General features: G+C 60.1%; 2 protein-coding genes and 1 non-coding gene across 16 annotated transcripts; 2 read left to right on the forward strand and 1 right to left on the reverse strand.

Annotated features, from left to right (window-relative positions):
- Positions 1 to 1634: 1634 nt before the first annotated feature.
- On the reverse strand, positions 1635 to 7619 carry PNCK (pregnancy up-regulated nonubiquitous CaM kinase). Of its 6 annotated transcripts, XM_032619699.1 has the most exons (13): positions 6552 to 6602; positions 6328 to 6437; positions 4497 to 4566; positions 4148 to 4279; positions 3872 to 3946; positions 3661 to 3799; positions 3396 to 3519; positions 3143 to 3218; positions 2935 to 3047; positions 2766 to 2844; positions 2587 to 2674; positions 2288 to 2432; positions 1652 to 1952 (listed from the first exon to the last, which is right to left on the reverse strand). In XM_032619699.1, exons 3-12 carry the CDS (start codon positions 4562 to 4564, stop codon positions 2295 to 2297), a joined length of 1032 nt encoding a protein of 343 aa, XP_032475590.1. In that variant the 5' UTR covers positions 4565 to 4566; positions 6328 to 6437; positions 6552 to 6602; the 3' UTR covers positions 1652 to 1952; positions 2288 to 2294. The 6 variants fall into 6 exon arrangements, with proteins under 6 accessions (XP_032475588.1, XP_032475590.1, XP_032475592.1 ...); XM_032619697.1 differs by lacking the exons at positions 6328 to 6437; positions 6552 to 6602 and adding an exon at positions 5314 to 5406 and having other exon boundaries at positions 1635 to 1952; XM_032619701.1 differs by lacking the exons at positions 6328 to 6437; positions 6552 to 6602 and adding an exon at positions 7506 to 7619 and having other exon boundaries at positions 2935 to 2996.
- A 6090-nt stretch (positions 7620 to 13709) lies between these two features.
- Positions 13710 to 13823, forward strand: LOC116748176. The gene has a single exon (XR_004348189.1). It is a non-coding gene; the product is annotated as a small nucleolar RNA SNORA57 (small nucleolar RNA).
- Positions 13824 to 18198: 4375 nt separating this feature from the next.
- SLC6A8 (solute carrier family 6 member 8) lies at positions 18199 to 27211 on the forward strand. Of its 9 annotated transcripts, none has more exons than XM_032619209.1 (15): positions 18265 to 18567; positions 20060 to 20191; positions 21279 to 21528; positions 21960 to 22092; positions 23090 to 23224; positions 23316 to 23419; positions 23508 to 23632; positions 24256 to 24368; positions 24501 to 24638; positions 24718 to 24820; positions 24912 to 25012; positions 25102 to 25272; positions 25675 to 25818; positions 26664 to 26693; positions 26806 to 27211. In XM_032619209.1, exons 1-13 carry the CDS (start codon positions 18306 to 18308, stop codon positions 25813 to 25815), a joined length of 1908 nt encoding a protein of 635 aa, XP_032475100.1. In that variant the 5' UTR covers positions 18265 to 18305; the 3' UTR covers positions 25816 to 25818; positions 26664 to 26693; positions 26806 to 27211. The 9 variants fall into 9 exon arrangements, with proteins under 9 accessions (XP_032475098.1, XP_032475103.1, XP_032475095.1 ...); XM_032619210.1 differs by having other exon boundaries at positions 26955 to 27163; XM_032619212.1 differs by lacking the exon at positions 25675 to 25818 and having other exon boundaries at positions 18263 to 18567; positions 26955 to 27177.
- The last annotated feature ends 219 nt before the right edge of the window (positions 27212 to 27430 follow it).

The raw sequence follows: 27430 nt of genomic DNA on the forward strand, positions 1-27430 counted from the left end.
AGGATGTGGCTGCAGCCTGGGCTGGAAGAGCTGGCTGTCTCCGAAGGAGTTTGGTTCCTTCTGGAAGGCTGGCTCTGGCACTCCTGATCAGGCCTCCCTGAGCAGCCAGCTGCTACCTTCCCCCGGCGGATCACTCCCACCGCCTGAGTAAGCCCACTCCCTCCACTGCAGGAGCTCCTGCGTGACAGTGGGCACCTTGGCTGGTGGGCTCAGCGCCTTGGCACAGAGTAGAGGCCCAATCAATGTTGATGGCAAAGCGAGAAAACGTGAGTGTGCTGGGAGGCCAACGCGAACAACCAAAAGAGGGGAGGAGAGCCAGAGAAGGGGACGTCTGAGGTGGCAGGACAGGAGATGACAAGGCCCTGCGTGGGGGGCTAAGGGGAGGCAGGACAGGTCGTTGGAGGTGAAGAGGCCAAGCTGTAGAGACCGGGCCAAGGTTATGGCAGCCTGAGGTCCCCCGGGCTATGGACAGAGAAAGGGGAGCTGGCGTGGTGGGACCGCATTGTGTGACACCAAAGCCTAGAGCAAAGGATGGCCTAGAATTGGCCGTGGGGACAGAGGGGGAAGCTGCCTACCCCTCGGGACTTGCCTCGGGCTCAGGGGCCTGCGCGGCTGTGCACGGAAAGGGGTGGGAGGATGCTGGGAGGAGAACTCCGGAGAGGGACTTGTGCATGGCTACCCTCCTCGGCGGAAGCCCGGCCCCTGCTCCAGCCCCACCCCCGAGACCCAGGCCAGCCCTGCTCTGGGCCTCGCCATCTCCCTTCAGGTCCCAAAGGTGGACGTGGAGAGGTGTCTTCTCCAGCAGAGGCTCTGCGATGCAGGCTGGCAGGGGCCAGTGGGCAGGGGTGACGGTGGGACAAAGGGGTGGCCAGCTCAGCCAGAACCGTGAGGGTGTTGCTTCTGCCCTGACCGGGGCCAAGGAGAGGCCCTAGGAGCCTTCCCCTCATGGGCGCGGGACAAAGGCCGAGCGGAGTCAGTAAAGGCCTGGCGCCCAGCAAGGCCGGGCTCTGGAGCCCTACCCGATCCACAATGGGGGTGTGAGGGGCAGGGGCTGCACAGACCAGAAGACCAGCCACCGTTCTTCACACCGGAAGCCACGACCCACCCAGCCCGGGTTCCCCAGGGCCTGGAGACCAGCGGTGCCAAAGCCACGACCCAGCACAGGAGTTGAGGCCCCAGCAGCGCCCTCTCCTGGCCGAGGGGCCCCTCCTCCAGCCTCAGAGACGGGCTGCAGAGCCTTTCGGTGCAAGGCGTGCTCTGGGAATGCTCTGTCCGGCCACGGCCACGGGAAGCAGGGGAAGGAAGGGAGACGGAGTGGGGGCGGGGAGGGGGGTGAAGACAGCCCGGAACTCTGGTTGCCTTCCTGGCTACAGCACCCAGGGCTCCACTCGCCCCTGAGCCCGGCCCAGGGCCCCAGAGCCACACGCAGGCCAACCTCGAGGGTGGCAGAGCTGGCCGGCTCGGCTGCCTCTTGCCGGCACGTCGGGGAGTGGGGACAGGAAGTTCTTGGACAACCCGGAGCTTGTCTGCTGTGACGGGGGGGAGCAGAAGTTCGGGTGGTGACGGGCGAGGTGGCCTGCCTCCTTGGTTTCCTTCCCAGCCCTCATCCCTCCCCCCAGCTCACCACTGCCCATTGCTCTGTCTGTCTTTATTGATTTGGGGAAGACTGGAGGGAGGCTGGAGGGCCACGACACAAGCAGGACCACCCACAGTCAGCAAAGCACAGAACAGCACGGGAAGGACAGCCCCTGGGCCTCTTGGTCTCTAGACTGGGTGTGGCAGCGACAGGGGAGGGAAGTCTGTGGACGCGCCCCAACAGCGCCCACCCCAGTGCCCTGCACCACACCCACAGGGCTCAAGCTCTACCGCAGAGGTGCCCTGGGGTGGGAGGGGGAGATGGGGGGGACTGAAAGGGTCCATTGGAAGGGAGTCTGGGGGTCCGTGCGCTCAGCCTAGGGTGGAGAAGAAGAGAGAAGCACAGGGAAGGGGGCAGTCAGGAGGCGCCCCTGGCCTGCCCTGCGCCCCCTGCTCCCAGCCCAGGCTCTCAGCAGAGGTGCTCACCGGGCCCCTCGAGAACCCTCACGCCAGCAGCACAGCCTGCCCCCCACCTCTCTGTCTCATCCACTTCTTGGGGACCCCGGCTCCTCCCCTCTGTCGGTGCTCTCCGCCCTCAGCCCGCTACTCTGTGGGGTCCACCCTGCTGAGCTCTTGGCCACATGGGGCCTGCCACCCCCTGAGCTCAGCGAGGAGCCAGGTCCCAGCGGGCGCAGGGCTCACCCCCACGCACCTGGGTGTCACCACTTGGGGGGCTGGCCAGTGCGGAGCCCCGGGTGGCTGTGGCTCATCATCCTCCGTCCCGAGGCGTCCACCCCCTCCGGGGTCTGCCCCAGCTTGCGGATGTGGCGCAGGAAGGAGGTAGCATTGAACGCTCGCTGCAGGGAGAGAGGGGTGTCAGGCCGTGTCCCAGCCCTGGTCCCAAGACTTCGAGGACCATAAAGACCACTGGCAGCCCAGACCATCCTCCTGAGGCTGACGGACAGGGCGGGCAGCCTTGAGCCGGGTCCCCAGGCCCCTCCCCACACTGACCTTCCAGTGGGTCCGGGCAAAATTCTTCTGGATCTGCTCACTAACTGAGCCCAGGATGTCCTTGTCAAAGGCTGTATCCCCGGAGATCCTAGGGCAAGGCCAAAGGTCAGTGAGGGTTGGGGGTCTCTGAGGGTGTGGACCCTCTGGTCCCAGGACAGCTCAGCAGGGGTCCCGCTCACCAAAGATGCTGTAAGGCCTGCTGGCAGGTGAACCTTTTCTGGGGATCTCGCTCCAGAAGGTGTCGGATGAAGTCTTTGGCTGGGACAGGGAAACCAGGTCAGCCCGCCCCATCCCCACGGCCCCACGGCCCTCCCCGCTCCCTGAGCTTGGGGTCAGCCTCAAGTTCACCTGATTCTGAGATGTCATCCCAAAAGGGAGAGTCAAACTCGTAGCTGGCCCTCAGGATCTGGCTGAAGAGTTCGGGGTCGCTCTCATCATAGAAGGGGGGGTACCCACACAGCCTGGCACCCACAGATGAATCACCCAGCTGTCCAAACCTCCCCAACCCAGCAGGGGGCAGGCAGGCAGAAGAAGAGCCTTCCCAGTGGTCACTCACAGGATGTAGGAGATGACACCCAGGGCCCACACATCTACGGCCTTCCCGTAGGGTTTCTGCTCCAAGAGCTCCGGGGCTGGGGGCCAGAGACAGACAGACGCACGCCCGCGCACACGCACAGCACGCCTTCAGTGCTGCCGGGCTCAGCCTAGTACACCCCAGGAGTGGCCCACCGCCTGCCCTGCCCCTGGCACCTCAGCTCCCACTGGGTACCCCGGCCCCCGGCGAGCCTCGGGGCGCCCCCCTCACTTACCCACATAGCCTGGGGTCCCACAGGCGGTGCCTAGCATGTTGCCAGCCTGGATTTTGGAGAGGCCAAAGTCAGAGACCATGATCTTGGAGTCCTCGAAGGGCGTGGCATAGAGGAGGTTTTCAGGCTGTGACACACCGATGTCAGAGAGAACACCGGGTCAGCCGTGGCGTGGTCCCCGGGGCTGGGCGCCCGCAAGTCCCCCAGACCCGTGGTGCACAGGGACGTGGGTCAAGGCCTGGGTGGGCGGGCAGGAGGGCAGAGGCACCTTGAGGTCTCGGTGCACGATGCCCAGGCTGTGCAGGTAGGAGACGGCACCAAGGACCTGGCCCACCAGGTGGCTGGCGTCCTTCTCCGTGTACGAGCCGCGCTCCATGATGCGATCGAACAGCTCGCCCCCCGTCACCCTGGGGGGGCAGGGGCTCAGCTGACCCGGCCCCCCGGCCCCGCCCACCCCCGCCTGACCCCGCCCTCCTCACAGCTCCATGGCCAGATAGAGGTGGGAAGGGCTCTCGTGGACGTCCTCCAGAGCCACGATGTTGGGGTGGCTGACCCTGCAACGGCAAGAAAAAGCCCCTTATGGGCCGCCACGGCCCCCTCTGGACCCCCAGGGAAGCCCTTCACCCTCTTCTCTTCCTCCCGCCCCTGCCCCCTACCCTACCACGGGCCGCCCCTGCCGGTCCAGCAAGGCAGAGCCCCCGGCCAGGCCTTTCTGGGGACACGGAGGAGGCTCCCAGCCACTGCGGGGCGCACACCTGCGGAGCACCGCGATCTCGTTCTCTACCAGGGCCTCCTTGCCTCGAAGGGCCTTCTTGGGGATGCACTTGAGGGCGACAAGGTGTGAGGAGCCCCGCTCCTGGGCCAGCACCACCTCGGAGAAAGCGCCCCTGAGGCAGAGGGGGAGGCAGGAAGGGAGGGGAAAGGCGAGGAGGAGGGCGGGGCGCGAGAGCAGAGGCGGGGAGGGAGAAGGGCCCCCTTAGCCGAAGGAGATGGGGAAGCCCTCCCTGTCCCATGCCACCCATCCCCCCACAGATACACACATTCACTCTCACTCACGCGCGCGCGCGCACACACACACACACACACACACACACACACACTCACGAGCCGAGCTTCTCCCGGATCTCATAGACGCTGCTGATGTCCTCCGTCTGTTTCTTGAGCAGCAGCATGTCTGGGGGTGCAGGGAGAGGTGGAGGGAAGCTCCCTGAGCGAGGGGCAGCCCCGTCCCCCAAAGCCCAGATCCGGCAGTGCCTCAGCCACCCTCAGCCACAGCCCCACTCAGGAACACAGGTCCCACACACCCTCCCCCAGCCCGTTACATCTCGCCCCTCCCCCACTGTCCAGGTCCGCACTCCCAGGTGGACGCCTCCAGCGAGGCCGCCGAATAAACTCCTCCCCCTCCCAGATACGGCCACGATCCGACGCCCCGCGACCTGGCACCCCGACGACGATCAGCGCCCAGAGACCCCCTCTCCGCCCCCACACTACCTAGTCAGCCGCGATTGGCCGCCTTCCAGAAGGCTCCGTGCCCACCCCCGGGCCCCTCCAGGCTCACCCCCATCCGCAGCGCCCAGAGGCGCCCCCGGCCGCCCCCAAGCCTAGACCTGCCACCCACGGCCCAGCGCCCACAGGCACGCGCCCCCCAGGCCACCGACCCGCCCTAGATGCACCTGCGACCCCCGCGCACAGCCGCCCGCCACGGCCACCCACGCGGCCGCCCGGCTCAGCCCAGCCCTCGGCGCCTCGCGGCGGGAGGGACTCGGCAGCCCGGGCCTCCCGCGTCCCGAGCTGCGTGAGCCGCGCGCGTGCCGGCCGGGGGCGCGCCGGGCGTGACAGGTGTGCGCGGGGCCTGCCGTGGCCCGGGACACTGCACGCCCCCGCCAGCGCGCGCCCGCGCCCCGGAGCGCCGGGTGCGGACCTGGAGCCGAGGCGAAGCCGCAGCGTCGCCTAGCGCAGTAGCCACCGCGCCGAGCCCCCCGCCCGCGCCTCGGCGGCCCCGCCCCCCTCCGCGCGCGCCCCCGCCGCCCGCTGGCGACCGAGCACGCGGTGGCCGAGCGCGGCCGCGGCACTGCAGGGCGCCTTGTAAGGCAATCGGCCGGCGCCGGCCGCCCCCGCCTCCCTCCTTTGTCATTCGTGCGGGTTCCCGCCGGCTCCAGCTCCTCCCGGCGGCCTGACTGGGCCGGCCCCAGGGCCTTTGCACCACCGGTGTCCTCCACACAGAAGTCTTTTCACCCACATGTTGACCTGGCTCTCTGGGTGCCTTCGGGTCTCTGCTCTAATGTCCTCTCTGCAGACAGGGCATCCAGGCCACTTGACCTAAAACAGCCTCCTTCCCTAGCCCCAGCCCTGCCACTGCCGCTTCTGCCACCTTGGCCTGAACCCCCATCAGCACTCAGTTGGAGGACAGCAAAAGCGTCCTCGCTGGCCTCCCCCTGCCCTCTGCCTGCACCCTTAACCTCTCCAACCGGTAGTTTCTTCCCCACCCAGCAGCCAGAGCATTCCTTTTATTGAGATCACGTCACCCCTGAGCTCCAAACCCTCCCACGGCTCTTCGTGTCACTCCAAACCAAAGCATGAGTCCTTACAGGGGCCTAAGAGCTCTGCGTGATTGGTCCCTCTTCCCCATCATTGCTTTGGCCCCTCTCCACCCACTCCCCCCCACCCCTTGCTCAAGCAGCTCCAGCCACACTGGCTTCTTAACTGGTCCTCAAGCACGCCACACATGCACCCGCCCCAGGGCCTTTGCACTCACTGCCTCTCTGCCTGGAACACTCTTCACTCAAGTATCTGTTTGGCTTGCTCCCTCACTCCATCAGGTCTCAACTCAAATGTCACCTCCTCAAAGAGGCCTCAGCTGTCCCCCTCCAACACATTCTATACAGTAGTCACCCCGCCTGCCCTGTCTGAAAAGCATGCATCTCTGCAAAATCACCTTCGTTGGCTGGTCTTCCTCAGCAAAGCATCCACCCCCAGAGAGTGTCTCTGTCAACTTGGCCCAGGAGAATCACTCAGGAAATACGTGTTTGGTGAATGAATCCAATCCTTCATCCAACAATCAGTGGATTTGTCCCATCCAGCCCCATCTCGGTCCTGGCGCCCCTCCCAGGGAGCCCAGGTCCCACCAAGGATGGGGGCGACAGGTGTCCTGGCTGTTACCAAGAGCACATCCACACAGGCCATTGTTGCAGGGGCTCCATGGAATCTCAGGGCCCGGGAGTAACCTGCTGGCTCTATCTTCGCAGGGCTGACACAAAGTCTTCAAGAGGGTCTACGGGGCAGGCAAAGGTTTTTAAAAATCATCTCTCCAGACCTCAGCTCCTACATGTCCTCTGTTCAAAATGGCGGGTCTGAGAAGGCCCCATCAGGTTCCCTTTCCCAACCACCCCTCCCAGTTCCTTCGAGAAGGCTCCAGGGGCCTCAGCACTCGGAAGCATGGGCCCCACTCCCGACTGCTCAAACCTGTGAACAGGGTTTCCTAGATTTTACATCTAAAAGAGAGAAAAAAAATAGGAATGGAACCGACAGTGAACCCCATCTCATGCTGGCGGTAAGTCCTATTTGTTTATGGACACTTGGACAAATTGACACAAACCAAAGCCCCATCTTATTTGCATCCACACGTCTAATCCACTGCCCTGCGGTCACAGGTCCTAACAAGAAATGTAATTGGTGTTTTGGAGAAGTACGCTGATGCATGAGTAACAAAAGGCTTCCCACGTGGAGAAGGACAGCAAAGGAGACTGCTCTGGGGGGCAGCAGATGGAAAGCGGAGGCAGGAGGAAAAGGACCCACTTCCAAAGTGAGCCTGTGGCATCAAAATCAGGAAGTGGAAGTGTAAAAAGTGATCTCACGGTTTTTGTTTTAGATCAGTATTTACAATACACTGGAAATGACACCCTTCACGACTGTTGAAACATCCGTTGAAATACTGTAGATGTCAATTTCAAAAAACACATGTGTGTGTGTTAGATGGTGGTGGATGCAGAGCTTTTCAAAATCCTTTCAGGGGATGCCATTTTTCGTTCAGAAAAATGAACGCAAAGTGGATCACAGACCTAAATGTAAAACGCCAAACTTCTAGAAGAAAACATAGGAGAAAATCTGTCTTACCTTGGGCTTGGTGATGAGTTTGGGGATGCAATATGAAAAGCATGGTCCATTAAAGAAGAAATGATAAATTGGACTGTATCACAATGTGACATGTTAGCTCTGTAAACAACACTGTTAAGAGAATGAGAAAAAACGAGAGAGAATGAGAAGACAAGCCACAGCTTGGGGGGAAATCTTTGCAAAACACATATCTGATATAGGACTGGCACCTAAAATATATAAGGAATTCCTAAAACTCAGTAACAACACAAACAACCCAATTTAAAAATGGGCCAAAGCAATCAGAGAAGAAAAAGAACTAAAAGGAATACAAATTGGAAAAGAAGAAGTAAAACTGTCACGGTTTGCAGATGACATGATACTATAAATAGAAAATCCTAAAGATGCCACCAGAAAACTACTAGAGCTAATCAATGAATTTGGTAAAGTTGCAGGATACAAAATTAATGCACAGAAATCACTTGCATTCCTATACACTAACAACAAAAGATCAGGAAGATAAATTAAGGAAACAATCCCATTCACCATTGCAACAAAAAGAATAAAATACCTAGGAATAAACCTACCTAAGGAGGTAAAAGACCTGTATGCAGAAAACTATAAGACACTGATGAAAGAAATCAAAGATGACACAAACAGATGGAGAGATATACCATGTTCTTGGATTGGAAGAATCAATATTGTGAAAATGACTATACTACCCAAAGCAATCTACAGATTTCATGCAATCTCTATCAAATTACCAGTGGCATTTTTTTACAGAACTAGAACAAAATATCTTAAAATTTGTATGGAGACACAAAAGACCCCAAATAGCCAAAGCAGTCTTGAGGGAAAAAAATGGAGCTGGGGGAATCAGACTCCCTGACTTCAGACTATACTACAAAGCTACAGTAATCAAGACAATATGGTACTGGCACAAAAACAGAAATACAGATCAATGGAACAGGATAGAAAGCCCAGAGGTAAACCGACGTACATATGGTCACCTTACCTTTGATAAAGGAGGCAAGGATATACAATGGAGAAAAGACAGCCTCTTCAATAAGTGGTGCTGGGAAAACTGGACAGCTACATGTAAAAGAATGAAATTAGAGCACTCCCTAACACCATGAACAAAAATAAACTCAAAGTGGATTAAAGACCTAAATTTAAGACCGGACACTATAAAACTCTTAGAGGAAAACACGGGCAGAACACTCTATGACATAAATCACAGCAAGACCTTTTTTGATCCCCCTCCTAGAGTAATGGAAGTAAAAACAAAAATTAAAAAATGGGACCTAATATAACTTAAAAGCTTTTGCAAAGCAAAGGAAACTACAAACAAGACGAAAAGACAACCCTCAGAATGGGAAAAAATATTTGCAAATGAATCACTGGAGAAAGGATTCATCTCCAAAATATATAAACAGCTCATGCAGCTCAGTATTAAAGAAACAAACAACCCAATCCAAAAATGGGCAGAAGACCTAAATAGACATTTCTCCAAAGAAGACATACAGATGGCCAAGAAGCACATGAAAAGCTGCCCAGCATCACTAATTATTAGAGAAATGCAAATCAAAACTACGAGGTATCACCTCACACCAGTCAGAATGGGCATCATCAGAAAATCTACAAACAACAAATGCTGGAGAGGGTGTGGAGAAAAGGGAACCCTCTTGCTCTGTTGGTGGATATGTAAATTGATACAGCCACTATGGAGAACAGTATGGAGGTTCCTTAGAAAACTAAAAATAGAACTACCATATGACCCAGCAATCCCACTACTGGGCATATACCCAGAGAAAACCATAATTCAAAAAGACACATGCACCCCAGTGTTCATTGCAGCACTATTTACAATAGCCAGGTCATGGAAGCAACCTAAATGCCCATCGACAGATGAATGGATAAAGATGATGTGGTAGGGCTTCCCTGGTGGCGCAGTGGTTGAGAGTCTGCCTGCCAATGCAGGGGACATGGGTTCAAGCCCTGGTCTGGGAAGATCCCACGTGCCACGGAGCAGCTGGGCCCGTGAGCTACAAATACTGAGCTCTGCGCGTATGGAGCCTGTGCTCTGCAGCAAGAGAGGCCGCGACAGTGAGAGGCCCGCGCACCGCGATGAAGAGTGGCCCCCGCTTGCCACAACTAGAGAAAGCCCTCGCACAGAAACGAAGACCCAACACAGCCAAAAATAAATAAATGAATAAATAAATTTAAAAAAAAAAAAAAAACATGTAGGTTTAAAAAAAAAAAAAAAAAAAAAAAAAGATGATGTGGTACATATATACAATGGAGTATTACTCAGACATAAAAAGGAACAAAATTGGGTCATTTGTAGAGACGTGGATGGGTCTAGAGACCCATACAGAGTGAAGTAAGTCAGAAAGAGAAAAACAAATATCGTGTATTAACGCATATATGTGGAACCTAGAAAAATGGTACAGATGAACTGGTTTGCAGGGCAGAAATAGAGACACAGATGTAGAGAACAAATGTACGGACACCAAGGCGTGAAAGTGGCGGAGGGGGGCTGGTGGTGGGATGAATTGGGAGATTGGGATTGACATATATGCACTAATATGTATAAAATGGATAACTAATAAGAACCTGCTGTATAAAAAAATAAATAAAATAAAATTCAAAGAAAATTTTTTTAAAAAGGGGGCCAAATATCTGAACAGATACCTGACCAAAGAAGAAATACAGAGAGGAAATAAGCATATGAAAAGATGTTTAACATCATCAACACAACATTAGGGAATTGCAAATTAAAACAACGATGAGACACCACTACACACCTCTGAGAATGGCCAAAATCTGGACCACTGACAACACCAAATGCTGGCGAGGATGTGGAGCTACGGGAACTCTCATTCGTTGCTGGAGGGGATGCAAAATGGTGCAGCCACTTTGGAAGACAGTCTAGCAGTTTCTTACAAAACTAAACATACTCTTACCATACAATCCAGCAACCGCACTCCTTGGTATTTTACTCAAAGGATTTGAAATTTTATGTCCACAGAAAAACCAGCACAAAATGTTCATAGCAGCTTTATTCAGAATGGGCCAAAACTGGAAGCAACCAAGATGTCCTTCATTAGGTGAATGTGTTAGCTTCTCCTGCTCAAGATGTGCATTTTCAAGAGATGGCAGAGCTACGGGTTCCTGGAGAAGAACAGGTAGAGCATTTGTATCTCAAAGGCCTGAGGAGCAAAAGGCAAGTTCCTTCTAGGATGACTTTGTCCCCTTAAGGCCAGAAAAAAAAATTGTTTTCCCTCCATACCTACAAGCCTCTTAAGATAAGTAGGGGAGGTTTGAGGAGTGGTAAAGGATTGGTGGTATTTGGATTATTTCTGGAGCTACACCTCTGATCCTGTACAGACTAGATTTATAAAACAAGGAGTTTTTTTTTTCCTCAAAGAATTGAGTGGCCACCTCAATGATATCAAAAGACTGACACACTCATTCACCTATGTTGGAATGTTTTACTTGCCCTCATCTAGCTTAGGGGAGAAGGCCTCCTTCACCCCAAATTCCTATCAGCGATGGTTAGTTTAGTCAGACCAGTGGCCTCCCATTTTGGTAATTTATTTATAAACACTTTTGAGGATCCTCCCTGGGTTTAAGAAGCTCTCTGATCGTGGCCCTCGAGGCTGGCCTACAGCCTCACGTGGTCCCATTTCTAAAGGTAGCCTGACGATAGCAGCTCCGCCAGGGACCTCTGCGTCCCAGGCAGCGGGGTTCACTTGAGAAACAACCTGGGGTGGAGGGGAGACCCCCTCTGGCTTGGGATTGAGGCAGGCTCCCACAGGCAAGAGCAAATCATTTTTCTTGGCGGGTGCCTTCTCCGTGAGGGTCTCCAGCTTGCACTATTGTCTGGAATTCAGTGAGCAAGTTCCTTCCCAGCAGGGGGACGGGGCACTGAGGGACGGGGCACTCAGGCATGAGCAGAGCTGATGTGTGAAGGTCCCACTTCCCAGCAAGCAGCTGAATTGCTTGGTCTTATCATACACGATTGGGAGGACGCGGGGCCTGAGCCATCAGTCAGCACAGACTAGGCGGCCCCCATAGCTGGTAAGAAAATAACCTTCCTACCGTCCGCGCCAAGGGTTACCAGAGGCTCTTTACCGAAAGCTCGGTCTCTGTGCACCGGTGCCCAATCAAATCTTGGAGACAGAGTTTTGGGGGAAGTAGAAAAGGAGAGCTTTACTGCTCTGCCAGACAAAAGGGGACACAGCGGGCTCCTGCCTCGAAAAGCTACGTGTCCCCCGCCCACGAGGATTTGAGGAGGGGTTTTATAACAATGGTTCAAAGTCAGGGTTCCCGACAAGATCAGGGTGTGTGTAGGGCTTTCACTCCCTTAATCTCGCCTCAGGTAGTGTGTCCTGACCTGGAGGAGCTTCTCGGGTCCCTTTAATCTCGCCTCAGGTAGTGTGTCCTGACCTGGAGGAGCTTCTCGGGTCCCTTTAATCTCGTCTCAGGTGGTTTCTTGGCCGCTTCTCCCTTGATCAGCAACTGTTCAGCTCTGCCCTTTGGAACCCAGGGAAGGTCACGGAGGCTGGACTCTTGCCTACAAGAAACGAGGGACAAAAGTGCCTCCGCGCCCGGGAGCCCCACAGGGCCCACTCACTTTCAGCTCCTCCAGAGAAATGACCAGGTGTCCTTGGGGAGCCAGGGAGGGTCCCGGGCCCCAACAGTCTTAGGTCCTCTTGGCCGTCATTGGTTTGGGGGCTCAGAGTCCCCATCGGGACTGGGGGTGGTCCCACTTCCGGTGGCCCTCTCGTTTGCACGTCGGGCAGGATCCCAGTGGACTTTTCCCATACAGGGAGCATTTGTCCTTCCAGTGGCCCTCTTGGCCACACTTAAAACAGATCCTTTCCTGGCGAGACAGTGGCCCTGATCCAGGCTTCCTGGATCCTGTCCCCGTCATGGGCTTCTGTAAGGGAGGGTAACCCTGAGGTGGTGCAGGGGTTAGGGCTGCCGCCAATAACTGTGCTTTTCGCTGTTGTCCCTGAATCCTTTTTACCTCTTCAACCTTATCTCTATTGTTGAATACTCCAAAGGCCAAATCTGTGGGCTGATTCAGGGGTGTTTGGGGTCCCATAGCTGCCCAGATGTGGCGTTAGGGGTAAACAGGCCAGAAGACTGTCCCTCCTCAGAATTGGTGGGGGGGGCCGGGTAGGAGTTCCCAGTTGTGGACCTCGGGGAGGTGGTCTCATAAGGGGATCACCTAAAACATCAGGCTCCCGTGGGGGAAGAAGGCACTTTGAAGGGATGTGAGCCAGGCACACCCGGCAGGAGTTCTTTAGACCTGGATCTTAGAATAGGGTCATGAACATTTGAACATATGGGACTCCCACCCCATCTACCTTTCCTTTTACAGAACAGGTCCACCTACAAGATGGTATTGTCATTCAATGACCCATTTTCTGGCCAGATCTTTTGGACCCCTAGTTTGTATAGGGCCATGCAATATTGCAAAAGAAAATTAATTTTTTTTCTTAAACCATCCTGTCTACATTTTCCCCAATTATCTAATATGCGTCTTAGTGGGGAGCTCTTTGGGAGTGGGAGGGTTATCCCAACTATTCTGGAGAAGGGGTGGAGAGCAACAGGAACTGGGCCATCGCCCTCTTTTTGGCCTTTTATGGTCAGCCTGGGAACTGTCGTGGCACCTGTGGGGGTGTCATTTAGCATGTTAATGCATTACAATGGGGCTCAAGGTCTACTGGAAGTGAATCTTCCACCATCTTGGGCCTAACTGGCTCTAACCAGTTTTTGTCGGATCCTGTTTCTCTCGATGGCTCCTCAGGCGTGGGCCATGGATAGTGACTTTGTTCCCAAGAGGACAGGATGGAAAGGGGGAAGATTAAATTCAAAGTGGAGACACCTGATGAACAAACAGGACCTCAGCCAGGTGACCCAGGTCGACACGGACAGTGGGAGTCGTGTTCAAAGCATGGAGTCTTGCTGGGATGTGATGAGAAGGGCACTTCACCTCCGTGGTCCTCCTCTCAGTAACCATCACCATGTCTACTCATGACAGAAAAACCCTGAGGGGTCCTGCAGGACCTCCGCCACAACACCAAAAACGAGGACAGTCGCGGCCCAGAAGAGCCTAAGAAGACACAACGCCGATGCAGTGTGGGATCATGGGGCAGAAAAAAGAGGTGAGGGGAAAGTCAAGGACATATGAATAAGACTCTGGACTTTAACCCTCCTTTTGTTGGCAGAGATCAGGCGTGCGGTCTTGGGCCACGTAATGTAAGGACTCCGGTCCCCTCGGTGTCATGTCTTCAGTACTGGCAGCTTCCAAGCTCCAGGACACAGGGCAAAAACAAACAAAAAAAAAACACTCTAGATTTTAGCTGGTGATCATGTATAATATTGGTTGATAATTTTAACAAAGGGACCACACGATGGAGAGTGTTAGTAACAGGGGAAGCTGTGTGTAGGTGTGTGGGGACTCTCACTCCTATCTCTGCAGTTGTGCATCTAAAGCTATTCTGTTAGAAAAAGTTTATTTAAAACATAAAAACGGGGACTTCCCTGGCGGTCCAGTGGTTAAGACTCCGCGCTTCCAATGCAGGGGGTGCGGCTTCGATCCCTGGTCGGGGAGCTAAGATCCCACACGCCTCGCGGCTAAAAAAAACAAAACATAAAAAAAGAAAAACAAAAACCAGAAGCAATATTGTAATAAATTCAATAAAAACTTTAAAATGGTCCGCATCAAAAAAAATCTTAAAAGAGAAAAACGTAGAAAACGAATTTCAGAAACCCTGCTGGGGGTTCTGCGTGGATGGACACGGTGGACCAGGGGTGCCGTGCAGGGGCCGCGGTGAGCAGGCCCCGGGCCTCTCAGGTTGCCCTCCCCCCAGCCTCCCGGGCAGCCTGCGCCTTTCTCCCCTTCCCAGCGGTTGGAAGCACAAAGCCCTTCAAGGTAGACTCCAGCCGTCCCTTTGTTCCCAGCTAATTCTAATTGCAAAGCTCCCCATGCCTGGCAGCCTCCAAAGAGGAGGGCCCCCCCACCCACCCACCTCCAGCTGCGAGGTCCTCTAGGCATAACCAGTCGACCCGGGGCCCGGACGCCCTCCCACCCCGCCCACTCCGAGGTCCACGGTCGCTGCAGGCACTGGGTCCAATCCCCAGCCCAAATCCCCAGGCCTCCCTGGACAATGGGAGCCCTCCCTCCCCGCCCCCCTTCCAGCTCTCCCCTCATCCCCTCCTCTTCCTCCTCAGCTCCTACTCTCACCCCCAGCCTAACTGTGGCTTCTGCCTGGGCAACGCTTTGCTTCTCACCCGGGAGCCGTGGTAGGGCACACCCACCCCCTCGTGCACGTGCTTGGGAACCAGCCTCGAAGGGCCATCAATACCGGGGCCCGGCGCGGGGCAACCTCCTGCCCTCAGCTGAGGGTCTGCCGCAGGGGGAGGGGGTGTTGGCAAATACACCTTTGCGAGGCCCTGAGAACCCACCGAGGGCTGGGAACCCCTCTGCCTCTGTTGGAACACTGTAGGCGTCCCTATCAGTTGAGACACTCCTAAGGACTGCTCGGGTCAACACATCGGAGGCCAGAGTTCCGACCCCAGCTCCCACTTTGAGAAACTCCTGCCTGATCATCCCGCCAGAGGCGAGGACGGGTTCGTGAACCTCATGCATCTCCAAAGCCCAGCTCACCCCGTCTGGACACGGGAGGCGGTGCAGCTTGTGTGCAGGGGTCGAGGGCTCCCGAGTCTCCCTCTTTAGCCTCCTGGGCCAGGTGGCAGGTGAGCTGAATCCCACAGGATCGGAAGGAGGTGCGGGGAGGCGCAGCGCCCTCCAGCTCTGGAGAGCCCGCGGGCCAGCTCGTGCCCGATCTCGCACGCCTTGGGGGAGAATGTAGGTTGATCTTCAGCATAGAGGAAAGCACAGGGAAGAGCGTACGTGGGGAGGAACCGGTCAGATCTCTGCTGCTGAGAGAAGCACGTGGTGCACGGGCCACAGGAGGAGACCACGTGGGGGCTGCGGAGGCAGGGGGTGGTCTCATCGCCCACTGGGGAAGACTGGCGAGGGGGAGGGAGCGAGGGTGTGGCCCTGTCGAGTGTGGTCTGGGGGCCTGTTGCACCCCCAGATGCGGAGGCCCGTGCTCCGAGTGGCTGGTGGTGGTCCCTGGAGCGGCGGTAGCCGCTCTCTGCAGCCGGCTCGCCCTTCGCAGCTCTCTTCAGCCACCTCCAGCGAAGCCACCTCGCTCTTAGCAGCCTCTGAGCCCACAGAGACAACGGCAGCCGCAGGTGGCAGTTCCCTCCCGGTCCTGCCACTGGCCTTGGAACACGTCCCCTCCCCTCCTGGGCACGGCAGCCGAGGTCCCCACCCCTGCTTCTCAAGCTCCCTCGGCCTTGCTCGGTTCACCCTCTGCCGTCTTCAAAAGTGCCATTCCCAAAGTGCAATCAGCTCACCACGTCCTTCCCCAGGCCCTGCCTTCTCTCCCCACCAAGCTCCTCGGACAAGCAAGTTCTTAAATTCTTGAGTCTCCTGCCCCCGGCCACGGCCTCACTTCCCTGAGCTTCCCCTGGCGCCATCCGGCCTCTCCATCGAAGCCAGCCCTCAACCAGGTCACCGCCAGCTAACGAACGCCCTCCCCTTGCAGGCGTCACACCCTCGGCCGCAAGCACGCCCTGCCCCTTCCCCTCCACTTACTCCACCGGATCCTCTTTCCCCTCTCAGACTGCATAGGGGTGCCTGCGGTTCACTAGGCCGGGCCCCTTCCCCCTCAGTCCTTGCCCTGAGGGTGGCCCCTGCTTCCCCAGGCCATCTATGGGTCACTCGTAGGCTGGGCCAGGGAAGACTCGAGATTGGGTCTCCCGAGGAGCACTGGGACCCCGCCTCCTCGAGGGTCCCCGAGCCTCCAGTGCCCCCGCCCCACCTAAACACTGGAGACCCCGCCTGTCTCCCACACAGGCCCGTTAAGGCTCCTCCAGCAAGCCTGGGTGCAGATGCCGCCCCTCCCTCACCTAACAGGTTCAAGCTGGCTCAGGCCGGAACTGCTTTTCTTCCTAAAGCCGCCCGGATGGCTGAGGGTTTAGCTTAACGGGATGAGCCATCTGGGGACTGCAGCGTGGCGACTGGGGAGCCTGGGACTGGGGTCAGGGGTGGGGGTGGGCACACTTCACATCTCCAGCCAGGATAATGACCCCTTCCTTCCCCATCCTATAGCTACTCTTGGCCCCGGAAAATTCCGAACAGGCTGCTCAGCCGCTGATGGGGAAGCAGCTGAACAACCTTGCCCTTGCTGGGGAGGCCTGCAGGTCCCTGGGGAGAGAAGCATAGAGGGTGCGGAGCTGGGCCCTCTTAGCTGAGGCCTCTGGGGGAGGGTCTGTGCACCTACCAAGCACCAGGGGGCAGCCTTACCCTACTCCTGCCAGAGTCTCACATAAGTCAGGCAGGGGTAGGGGTGGCAGGCATCCCTACCACCCTCCACTTTGGTGAAAAGGTGTAGCATTGTCCCTCGGTTGGGCAGGCTCCCCTCTGCCTGCTTAGGAGACTCACGGAGACCTGTCACTCCAAGAGCTGGGACCCTGACCCCCAGCTACCAGTGCTGTGTCCCTCAGGGAGGGCCGAATGGCAGGAGACAGGGTCTTGGCAAAGCCCCACAGCACACACCTGGAGGCATACCCACACCCCCGCCCCAGCCGTTCCCCGATTTGGCCAGCTGGGCCCAGCCCTGCAGGAGGCGGAAGCACCCTGCACCCCCTCTGGTGCAGGGGAGCCGGAAAGCTGTAGGCCTTGGTACCCAACAGTGGCCCAAGCTGCAGCTGGGAGTCAGAGAAGGGCCCGAGATGGGACAGGCTGGAAGGAGGAGGGAAGAGGTGGGGCAAGGATGTCGAGAAGGCAGCCAGGGTAGTTGCTGGCCCAGAACCGGGAAGGGCAGGTTAGGAGGGTCGACGTGAACCAGGCCCGGGTGAACCTGCGGTCAGGGGCGGTTCGGCTCCTGGGAAGGAGGTGCTGGCCGGCGCCCCAGGTAGCAGCCATCCAGCTTCCCGCTGGAGCGGCGTCGCCTCCTCGGGAGGAGGGCGGGGGGAGGTGGGCGGAGTGACGGGGAGGGCAGGCGGGAGGGAGGGACGGAGGAGGGGGAGGGGGAGCAGTCCAGTCGTGGGGGTGGGGCGACAGTGACATCATCCCGAAGTCGGTTCTTAAGCGGCAGCCGGTCGGGCCGGGGAGGAGAAGCAGGATCGCAGCGCAGTGGCGAGTCGCTGAGCCCGCCGCGGCCCCGAGAGCGGCTGGAGCCGCCGCCGCCGCCGCCGCCAGGAAGGAGGGGCGAGCGCGCCTAGGCCGCCGCCGGGGGAGCCGCGGGCGAGCCGAGCAGCCGCGCGGGTCCGGGCCGGGGCGGGGGGCGCGGGCCGTAGGCCCCTGCTCCGGCCGCAGCTCGCAGACAGTGGGCTCCGGTGGGCTCCGGCTGCCACCCGCGCCCCGTTAGGCTGAGCCTCGGGCCGGCCGAGCCGCCGCCGCCGCCGCCAGCGCCGCCGCCGCCACCGCGGGAGCTGCGGGCAGGAGCCTCGGGAGCCGCCGCCGCCGCCCGGCCGGGCCCCGCCGCCGCCCGCGCGCCCCCGGGCCCCCGACACACATGAGATTCTTCAGGCTCACTTTCAAGTGCTTCGTGGACTGCTTCTGACCGCGCCGCCCCCGCCGTCCCGCACCCCGCCCGCCGCCCGCCCGCCGCCCCGACCCCCGGTCCGGCCGCCCCCGGCCCCCGGCGGGCCCGCGCCTTCGGGCCCCCCCCCAGTGCCGCCAGCGCCCCCGCCGCCCGCCCGCTCCCGCGGGGCGCCGCGCCCCCGGCCATGGCGAAGAAGGGCGCCAAGAACGGCATCTACAGCGTGTCCGGCGACGAGAAGAAGGGCCCCCTGATCGCGCCCGGGCCCGACGGGGCCCCGGCCAAGGCCGACGGCCCCGCGGGCCTGGGGGCGCCTGGCGGCCACCTGGCCGTGCCACCGCGCGAGACCTGGACGCGCCAGATGGACTTCATCATGTCCTGCGTGGGCTTCGCCGTGGGCCTGGGCAACGTGTGGCGCTTCCCCTACCTGTGCTACAAGAACGGCGGAGGTGAGCGCGGGCCCCTCCCCCGCCTGCCGCCGGCCCCGCCGGGGCGCCCGTGCGAAGTCCAGGGGGTGGGGAGGCCCCCCCCGGGACGGCCGGGGGCAGCCCCTCGCCCGCCGTCGCCGCGCGGTGGCCCAGCCGGGCGGTCTCCGCCCCCCCCCCCCCCCGCCCCGCGCGGCCGGTCATGTGCCTGGCAGCGTGTGGGGGGAGGGGGCCGGCGAGCCTCCTGCCGAAAACGCCGAGCTGCCCCCACAGACTCTGGGCCCGAAGTGATTGGCCACCGAGGTGGCAAGGCGAGGCCTCCCCCTTGGGGGGGCTTCCAGAGGTGAGGAGCCCTGGCTGCCCCCACAGGTCAGGCACACAAGTGGCACATTGTGTGGGCCCCCCACGTGTGCACACACGAACACACACACAATGGGCCACTCTGTCCCTCCCTCTGCTTTCCCCTCCCTTCCCTCCTCTCTTCTCTTCCCCTCTCTCCCCTTCCCTCCCCTCCCCTCCCTCCCCTTTAGCCTGGGCCTGGAACACTGGGTGCCTGAGCCAGGCTTGGGAAGCCTGCAGCCTGGGCCGCCTGGCGCCGCCGCTGGACACACTGCATGCACACCCCATGCCCGCCCCAGCCCAGCTTAGCAACAGCGATGGGCACGCGTGTGTCCTGTGACTGCAAAGCGGCACCAGGGTTGGTGGGAAGCCGCAGGGACTAGATGACGGGTGGGAAACTGAGGCCCAGAGAGAAGGCCTTTGCCCAAGGTCACAAGCAAGAAGGATGCTGAGACCTGAAGCCGAGCAAGCTGCAACCAAGCTCAGCTTTTGAGTAGTGGAGAGTGCCGAGCGGGGGCAAGGGTAGGGGGCCTGGAGAGGAGAAGGGCTCCCCCACCCCCAGCCTGAGGTCCCTGCCAGCCTCCCCCAACCTTGTCTCCTGTCCTTGCTCATATGCCCTTTCAGGCACCCTCCACTCTGCCCACTGGCAGACGACTGCTACCCACCTACCCACCCACCCTCTCCCCTGCACCTTCACACTTGCAGGAAAGAGTCTGGGTGCCGGCACAGGCCAGGGCTCCCTTCCCCTCGCCCAAGCTCGGCATGTCCCCGGGCCTGAGCGCTGGCCACGGAGTGGCTTGTGTCCACAAGTGCGTGTGTCCTCCGTGCCCGTTAGTTAGGTCACCGTAGGTGAGTAGGGGCAGAAGCCTTGTAGGGGACCCCCAGCCCAGGAAACAGGGCTCTAAGGCCCAGGGGCTGCCGTAGGCCCCTCGACACTCCACCTCCCCAAGACTGTTCACCTTGGGCCCCTGAGTCAGCAGCCACCCCTTGCACTGATTCACTCAGTGGGAAGTTATGATGGGCCCTGGGCGGAGCCTGAAGCTGGGGCTCCACCCGCCTCCCAGGGCTTCTGAAAGCCAGGCTGGCTGGCCTGGCCTGGCTGAGGAGTTTGGGTCAAGCCCCCACATGGCTAAGGGGCCACCCTGTGCAAGTGGCCACCTTGAGCTTCATCCCCCAGGTGTGTTCCTCATTCCCTACATCCTGATCGCCCTGGTCGGAGGAATCCCCATTTTCTTCTTGGAGATCTCGCTGGGCCAGTTCATGAAGGCCGGCAGCATCAACGTGTGGAACATCTGCCCCCTGTTCAAAGGTGAGCAGCCCCAAGCAGCCCCTCGCACCCTCTCCCTCCGGGGCCTCGCCCCTTTCCCGCCACTGGGGCAAAGCTGGTACCCACTTGAGAAACCTCAAGTCTGAGCATCAGGCCTGGGATGCCCCCCAAGCTGTGAGGGAGAACCTGGAGGACGTGCAGACCACCTGGCTGACCTTGGGGAGGTGGAGACGAGAGTGGGGGATGGACCTCTCCACCAGGGCAAGAAAGCCCAGTCCCAGCAGCGCCCGGGACAGGCCCTGCCGAGTATACTTGGCTCGCTGGGGCTGAAAAGAGGGTGGCTGGGTGTGAGACGCGATGGCAGGAGAAGCCAGAGGGCCATCCTAAGGAGCTGGGACGGGAGCCATTGAAAGTTCAGGGTCTGAAGGGAAGGACCAGTGGGCAGGGTTACCACCAAGCCCCTTCTGTGTGTGGGCAGTGTTCCCCCATCAGCTCAAGGCCCTAGGAGGTAGGTCCTCCTGTTACCGTCCTCGGAGGCTGGGGCACAGAGAGATGAAGTAAGTGACTGGCCGAGGTTGCCTGCTGAGAGGGTGACTGTCTCCCACGCTGCCCCAGGTCCCCAGAAAACCCCCCAGCTGCTGCTACGGGAGGCCATTGGGTGGGGGGCAGGTGGAGGCATGGCCTTCCTTCAACCATCATGGTGGCAGTGGGACCCAGGAGAAGGGGACAGGTATGTGAGACTAGGGAAACAAAAGGACTTGACTCTCAGATGGGGGCAGGATGTGTGCTCTGCTTTGGGGCTGGGGAGGATGCAGGAGGTGAAGCAGGGCGGGGGCAGGGAGCAGGGGCTGATTTGCGGGGACAGATTGAGGAGTTAGCCTAGCGCTGGGGACACAGTGCAAGGGAGACTCCAAGGGGACTTGGAGAGGTCTGGTTGGACAGCAACAGAGAAGGATCTAGTTGCACGGATGGCGGGGGGGGGGGGGGGGGGGGGCGGAGGATGGCAGATGCAGGGAGCAGGATGTTGGGGTCCAGCAGGGACCGCTGGCAGTGCCTGGCCACGTAGATAGTGGGGACGGTGGGGAACTGGCCAGAAAAGAGCCTGCACGGAAACTCTGCTCCTCTCCAGGCCTGGGCTACGCCTCCATGGTGATCGTCTTCTATTGCAACACCTACTACATCATGGTGCTGGCCTGGGGCTTCTATTATTTGGTGAAGTCCTTCACCACCACGCTGCCCTGGGCCACGTGTGGCCATACCTGGAACACTCCCGACTGTGTGGAGATCTTCCGCCACGAAGACTGTGCCAATGCCACCCTGGCCAACCTCACTTGTGACCAACTTGCTGACCGCCGGTCCCCTGTCATCGAGTTCTGGGAGTGAGTCAGGCACCTCTGGGCCAGGCCCCGCCTGTCTCTCTGGTCTCCCACACGTAGCTCAAGTCTGCATGTGTGTGCGTGTGCACGCGCACGTGTGTCGGGGCCCGGCCCTGGGGGGATGAGGCCAGGGATGTGGAGTGGGCGGTGCCTGCCCGCCTAGGGAGGGAAGCGGGGGGCTGCTGCTGGGCCCGCTGGGGACGGCGTGGGGCCGGGCCGCCAGGGGCTCCAAGGCTCCGGGGACACAGACTAAAGCGACTTCAGGCTGCAGGCTTGGCCCAGGCTGACCTGGTGCATGGGGGAGACCGGCTGGATGCAAGGGCTGTGGCGGCGGGGGGTGGGGTGGGGAGAAAGGCGGGGTGCCCCACCCCAGGGCCACCCCCAGTCTCCTGGCCCTTTGCTGGCACAGCCCTCATGGGCTTTCCCTCCCCCAGGAACAAAGTCTTGAGGCTCTCCGGGGGGCTGGAGGTTCCGGGGGCCCTCAACTGGGAGGTGACCCTGTGTCTGCTGGCCTGCTGGGTGCTGGTCTACTTCTGTGTCTGGAAGGGGGTCAAGTCAACAGGAAAGGTACAGCTGGGGTGACGGCAGGCCTGGGGGCAGCACTGCCTGGGGGGTGTGGGTGTCTGCCAGCAAACACTGCTGCCAGGGGAGGAGATGGCACCAGGGCCAGAGCCCGAGGAGGGGCAGGGACTTCAGTCCGGACCACTTGATCCCCACCCCCTGGCTGGAGAGTCCTCTCCACCCTGCGCCTCCAGGCCCGGCAGCCTTCCCTCCCGAGTGGAGGTGGAGTGGCCCCGGCAGCGGCTGCCCCTTCCCTGGGGTGGGGGGCATCCCTGGCTCGCCTTCCCTGGCTCGCCTTCCCTCCCTTCCAGTTTCTCTCGGTTCTGGTTCTGCATCAGCTTTTGACCTTCTCGGTCTGTCTCTCTCACCTGCCTGTCTGCCCTCGGGGACCCAGCGGGGAGCGTGGACCCATCCCTCCCTCAGGGGCTCCCTGTCAGGTTGTGGGGACAACTGTGTGAACAGACACACAATACGACAGCCTGCCGGTGGTTGCGGGACACGGCCAGGTCTCTGGAGGGCGGGAGCGTTCCAGCAGGGTCCGCAGAGCAGCCGCTTGGCGCTGCTTGCGTGGGAGGCAGAGGCCTTTGCTGTCGTCTTGATCTTGCCTCTGTCTCTGGCTAGCTGAGTTCTAATCCCCGGCACCAAGGACCCCCGCCTCTCTGCAGACCAGGACCTGGAGTCGGCATGGGAGGCGTGGGACCTGCCTGCGGGCTGTGGCCTCGCTCCCTGCCAGGGGAGGGCCCTGCCTCTCCCTCCCTCTGCAGCTGACCTGTGCTCGCCTTGGGGCTGCTGGTGCCCCAGCCAAGCACCCAGCTTCCTTTGGGAGGAGTCGTGGCTCTGATGAGTAGAAGGGGGTGCCACTGGGTGGCCTCCCTCCTCACCACTGAGCACACCAGCCAGCGGGGGGGCGGGGGGCGGGCGGGGATGGTGGCCTTCCTGGCAGCCCTGTGCAGGCGGGGAAGGTGGGTGCCACAGGACCCCTCTGAGCACCCCCGCCCCCCAGGTCGTGTATTTCACCGCTACATTCCCCTATGTGGTCCTCGTTGTGCTGCTCGTGCGTGGAGTGCTGCTGCCTGGAGCCGTGGACGGCATCATCTACTATCTCAAGCCTGACTGGTCGAAGCTGGCGTCCCCTCAGGTGAGGTGGAGGTCGGGTGGGGGGACACGGTGCGGGAGCAGGGCGGTCTAGCAGGGCTCCTCACACCTGCTCTACCCTCGCTCATCTCCAGGTATGGATAGATGCCGGGACCCAGATTTTCTTTTCTTACGCCATTGGCCTGGGGGCCCTCACGGCCCTGGGCAGCTACAATCGCTTCAACAACAACTGCTACAAGTAGGCACTACAGCTCTGCCACCCCTGCCCTGCCTGCCCGTGGGCAGCAGGCAGTCTCACCAGCCCACACGGTCCCCTCTGCCCCCAGGGATGCCATCATCCTCGCACTCATCAACAGCGGGACCAGCTTCTTTGCTGGCTTCGTGGTCTTCTCCATCCTGGGCTTCATGGCCACAGAGCAGGGCGTGCACATCTCCAAGGTGGCGGAATCAGGTAAAGACGCCCCAAGCCCCAGCCCGGCCTCCGGAGCAGCGGCAGCTGCTGTCGTAACGGACCGTGTACGCAAACGCACACAGAATGACGTTCTGAGAAATGAGAACAATTCAAACTCAATTTGTCCCATCACTCTGGGCCAGGAGGCCTGGCTGAGCAGCTGCGAGGCACAGCTGTCCAGCCACCTCAGGCCAGGCCACGTGGAGCCCCGAGCCCCCATCCGTCTGTATCCAGGGGCCTCGGGGTAGGCCCTCACACTTGCCTGAGTGTTGTAGAGGGAAAGGTCGGCCTTTTCTGGGTCAGTGGTGATCTGCGACCACAGTAGCTGCCGGAACCCAGGTACAGAAGGCTGAGCCAGACACGCCACTCTTAATGGGTACAGGTCTACCAAGGGCTCGCGGGAACCTTCCAGCCCCTGGTATGGCGCGCACACCCACACACACACACACACACACACACGAGGGCTCGAGTGGCCCGGCAGTGTCTTGACAGAAGTCGAAAGGCCCTTGGCCACAGGGTGCCCTGGCATTGTCCAATCCTCTGGTACCGTGGTGCAGGGTGGAGGGGGACAGGACGTGGGTGGGGGGGCTCCAGGTGTCCACACCTTGCCCCTTCCCCCTCAGGGCCTGGCCTGGCTTTCATCGCCTATCCCCGGGCCGTCACGCTGATGCCTGTGGCCCCGCTCTGGGCTGCTCTGTTCTTCTTCATGCTGCTGCTGCTTGGCCTTGACAGCCAGGTTTGAGAGGGGGGATGCAAGAGAGGGGGCTGGGAGGTGGGGCGGAGGGGGCCTGGCGAGCAGAGGGCACACTGGGCGACGGGAGATGGCAGGTGGGTGGGGAGGGGCACAGCCTGAGTTGCCCGGCCACAGTTTGTAGGTGTGGAAGGCTTCATCACCGGCCTGCTGGACCTCCTCCCGGCCTCCTACTACTTCCGTTTCCAAAGAGAGATCTCCGTGGCCCTCTGCTGCGCCCTCTGCTTTGTCATTGATCTCTCCATGGTGACCGATGTGAGTAGGGGCAGGGTGAGGGATGCCCCTGGCCTCAGGCTGCCGGCTGCCACCTTCCCTGACCTGGCTCCATCCCCAGGGTGGGATGTATGTCTTCCAGCTGTTCGACTACTACTCAGCCAGCGGCACCACCCTACTCTGGCAGGCCTTCTGGGAGTGCGTGGTGATCGCCTGGGTGTACGGTAGGTCTGGGCCGACAGGCAAGCCGGGGGTGCGGCGCGGTCAGGGGTGGTGCGTCTCTAGCCCTGGCCCTCCGGCCTCACGTTACCCCAGGAGCCGACCGCTTCATGGACGACGTGGCCTGCATGATCGGGTACCGACCTTGCCCCTGGATGAAATGGTGCTGGTCTTTCTTCACCCCGCTGGTGTGCATGGTAAGGGCCGGGGGAGGCTGGGCAGGGCGAGGGACACTGAGGGCTCGCAGTGGTGGCTGCCGGCTGAGCGCGAGGCTTCTCGCCCGCAGGGCATCTTCATCTTCAACACGGTCTACTACAAGCCGCTGGTCTACAACAACACCTACGTGTACCCGTGGTGGGGCGAGGCCATGGGCTGGGGCTTCGCGCTCTCCTCCATGCTGTGTGTGCCCCTCCACCTCCTGGGCTGCCTCCTCAGGGCCAAGGGGACCGTGGCTGAGGTCAGTTCCCCGCGCCCCGTCTCCCGCACACCATCCCTCCCTCCCGTTGGGTGGAGACGTGACCTCCAGAGCGCCCTGCCCCTTCTCCCACCCGCCAGGAGGGACAGACCGTTGTGCCGGAGCCTCTGGGCCAGCTCGGAGGGGGGTGTACGGGAGGAGAGTTGGCCCTCCAGGGCCTCGCTCAGGTGGTGGCGGCGGAGGAGAGGCCTGTCCCTAGCCTCTGTTCTAGCAGCCACTCGGCCCTCCACTGAACCCCTATTTCCCTAGCGTAGGGAGCGGGGCCTGGTCAGGAGGGGCGCGGCCCCGGGCCCCAAGTTGGTGGCAGGTGGCGGGAAGCGGAGAGAGGCCAGGGACAAGCAGGTGCCCCTCCCCAGGGACCCAACGTGTCCCTCTCTCCCGCAGCGCTGGCAGCACCTGACGCAGCCCGTCTGGGGCCTCCACCACTTGGAGTACAGAGCTCAGGACTCGGATGTCAGGGGCCTGACCACCCTGACCCCAGTGTCTGAGAGCAGCAAGGTGGTGGTGGTGGAGAGCGTCATGTGACAGGTGCCCCGGCTCACATCACCAGCTCACCCTCTCGTAGCCATAGCAGCCCCTGCTCTAGCCCCCCACCCCCCCCAGGGGGCTTGCCTTTCCCTGACACCTATGGGGTCTGCCGGGGGGGGGGAGGGGAGGAAGCACCAGAGTGCTTATAACTAAAATAACTTTTTCCATTTTTAATAAAATGCCAAAAATATCACAACCCACCAAAAATAGATGCCTCCCCCACCCCCCTTAACCAAGCTGGTGCCCACGCTGCTTCCCAAGCCCTGCCGCCCGCCCTCCAGTGCCCGCTACCGTCACGTCTCACCCGACCCCACCAGGCCCTGCCTGCCTCTCTCCAGGCTCTGCCCAGCACACCCTTGGGTGGCCCCTCACCCCAGGGGCAGCAGTGGCAGCTCGGGGAACAGGGGGACTGGAGAGCAGAGGGGGCAGGCGGCGGGGGGGGGGGGGCAGCAGAACCAAGGCGAATATTTCAGCTGGGCTAGACCCCTCTCCCCATCCCTACTCTAGAAGCTTAGAGAGCCAGCCAGCAAGGGAACCTTCAGTTCCTGAGCCAATTGCCACCAATAGCAGTTGTGTGAGCTTGAGTGCATGTGTGCGTGGGTACATAGGGTCTAGACATAGATCTCTATTTCTTAGCCAAGGTGAATACCAGGTGTAAATTGTGCCTGTGGGCAAATGAGGCTTGTATTTTGCACATTTTATAAAAACTTGAGGAGATTTCTGCTTGTATATTTCTAAGAGAAACACCCCAACGTCCCTCTCCTTGCCACGCCCCATCCCTTTCAGCCCCTCTTACACCTCTGCCCCAGCCAAGGAGTGTGAATTTATAGATCTCATTTTCATAGGCAAAACAGAAGCTTCAAGCTGTCGAGTGTGTGAGTCTGTCATGTGGGTATGCACGTGTAGTCCCTGGCCCCAGACTGGGGTGGGAAAAGTGCATGGTGGGGACCTCAGTGGGTGTCCGCACACTCCCTGCTCTGCCCACAGGTCGGCAGGGTGAGCCAACGCAGGGTTCTGCGGGGGGATCCGGACCTGGGGCTGCTCACCCAGCATGCTCAGGCTGACCCACACCCTGCGCCCTGGGCCGGGTGCCCCTGCGGCAGGGATCTGAGGTGGGCATCCGTCCCCCGCCCCAGGGATCCTGCGCGCGGCTCCCACCTGCGAGCTTAAGGCTGACGCACTTTCCACGTCTCAAGTCCTCCGCGTAGCAGCTTCACTTAACCCACGTCTGTGTCACGTCCAATCCCGAGACAGCCGAGGGGGCCCTAGAAAGGCTTCCCTCACACCCTGACGTGGGCTGGAGGGGTGGGGGGCGGGTGAGGGCGGCGGTCCAGCGGGGACACCCTTACTGTGCTCAAAAGCCACTGCAAACATAGCAATAAAAACATGTCATTTTCCAAAAGCTGGCTCCTGCCCCCCACTGTTTGTCAGGTGCCAGAGCTGCGGGTGGAGGCCTCCCCACCTCGAGCAGCTTCCTTGGGCAAGTATTCGCCCTGAGGGTCTCTGCACCCGGCACTGTTCTGGGAACTTGGAACGGAACAGGGAAGGAATCCGGCAGGAAGCCTTTTCCCCACGGAGCTGACATACTTGGGGAGCAAGGATAACGGCGTGC

Source organism: Phocoena sinus, chromosome X (assembly GCF_008692025.1).
Source record: "Phocoena sinus isolate mPhoSin1 chromosome X, mPhoSin1.pri, whole genome shotgun sequence".
NCBI lineage: Eukaryota > Metazoa > Chordata > Mammalia > Artiodactyla > Phocoenidae > Phocoena > Phocoena sinus.

Excerpts from the sequence above, each read along its gene's own strand:
- PNCK (XM_032619696.1), bottom strand. The coding sequence starts at position 7,548 with ATGCTTTTCATATTGCATCCCCAAACTCATCACCAAGCCCAAG. Across the intron at positions 3,947-4,147 it reads GAGATCGCGGTGCTCCGCAG|GGTCAGCCACCCCAACATCG; the intron begins GTGTGCGCCCCG and ends TTGCCGTTGCAG. Across the intron at positions 3,219-3,395 it reads TGGGACCCCAGGCTATGTGG|CCCCGGAGCTCTTGGAGCAG; the intron begins GTAAGTGAGGGG and ends TCTGGCCCCCAG.
- SLC6A8 (XM_032619203.1), top strand. The coding sequence starts at position 18,306 with ATGGCGAAGAAGGGCGCCAAGAACGGCATCTACAGCGTGTCCGGCGAC. Across the intron at positions 23,420-23,507 it reads TTCAACAACAACTGCTACAA|GGATGCCATCATCCTCGCAC; the intron begins GTAGGCACTACA and ends CTCTGCCCCCAG. Across the intron at positions 25,013-25,101 it reads TCACCCCGCTGGTGTGCATG|GGCATCTTCATCTTCAACAC; the intron begins GTAAGGGCCGGG and ends TCTCGCCCGCAG.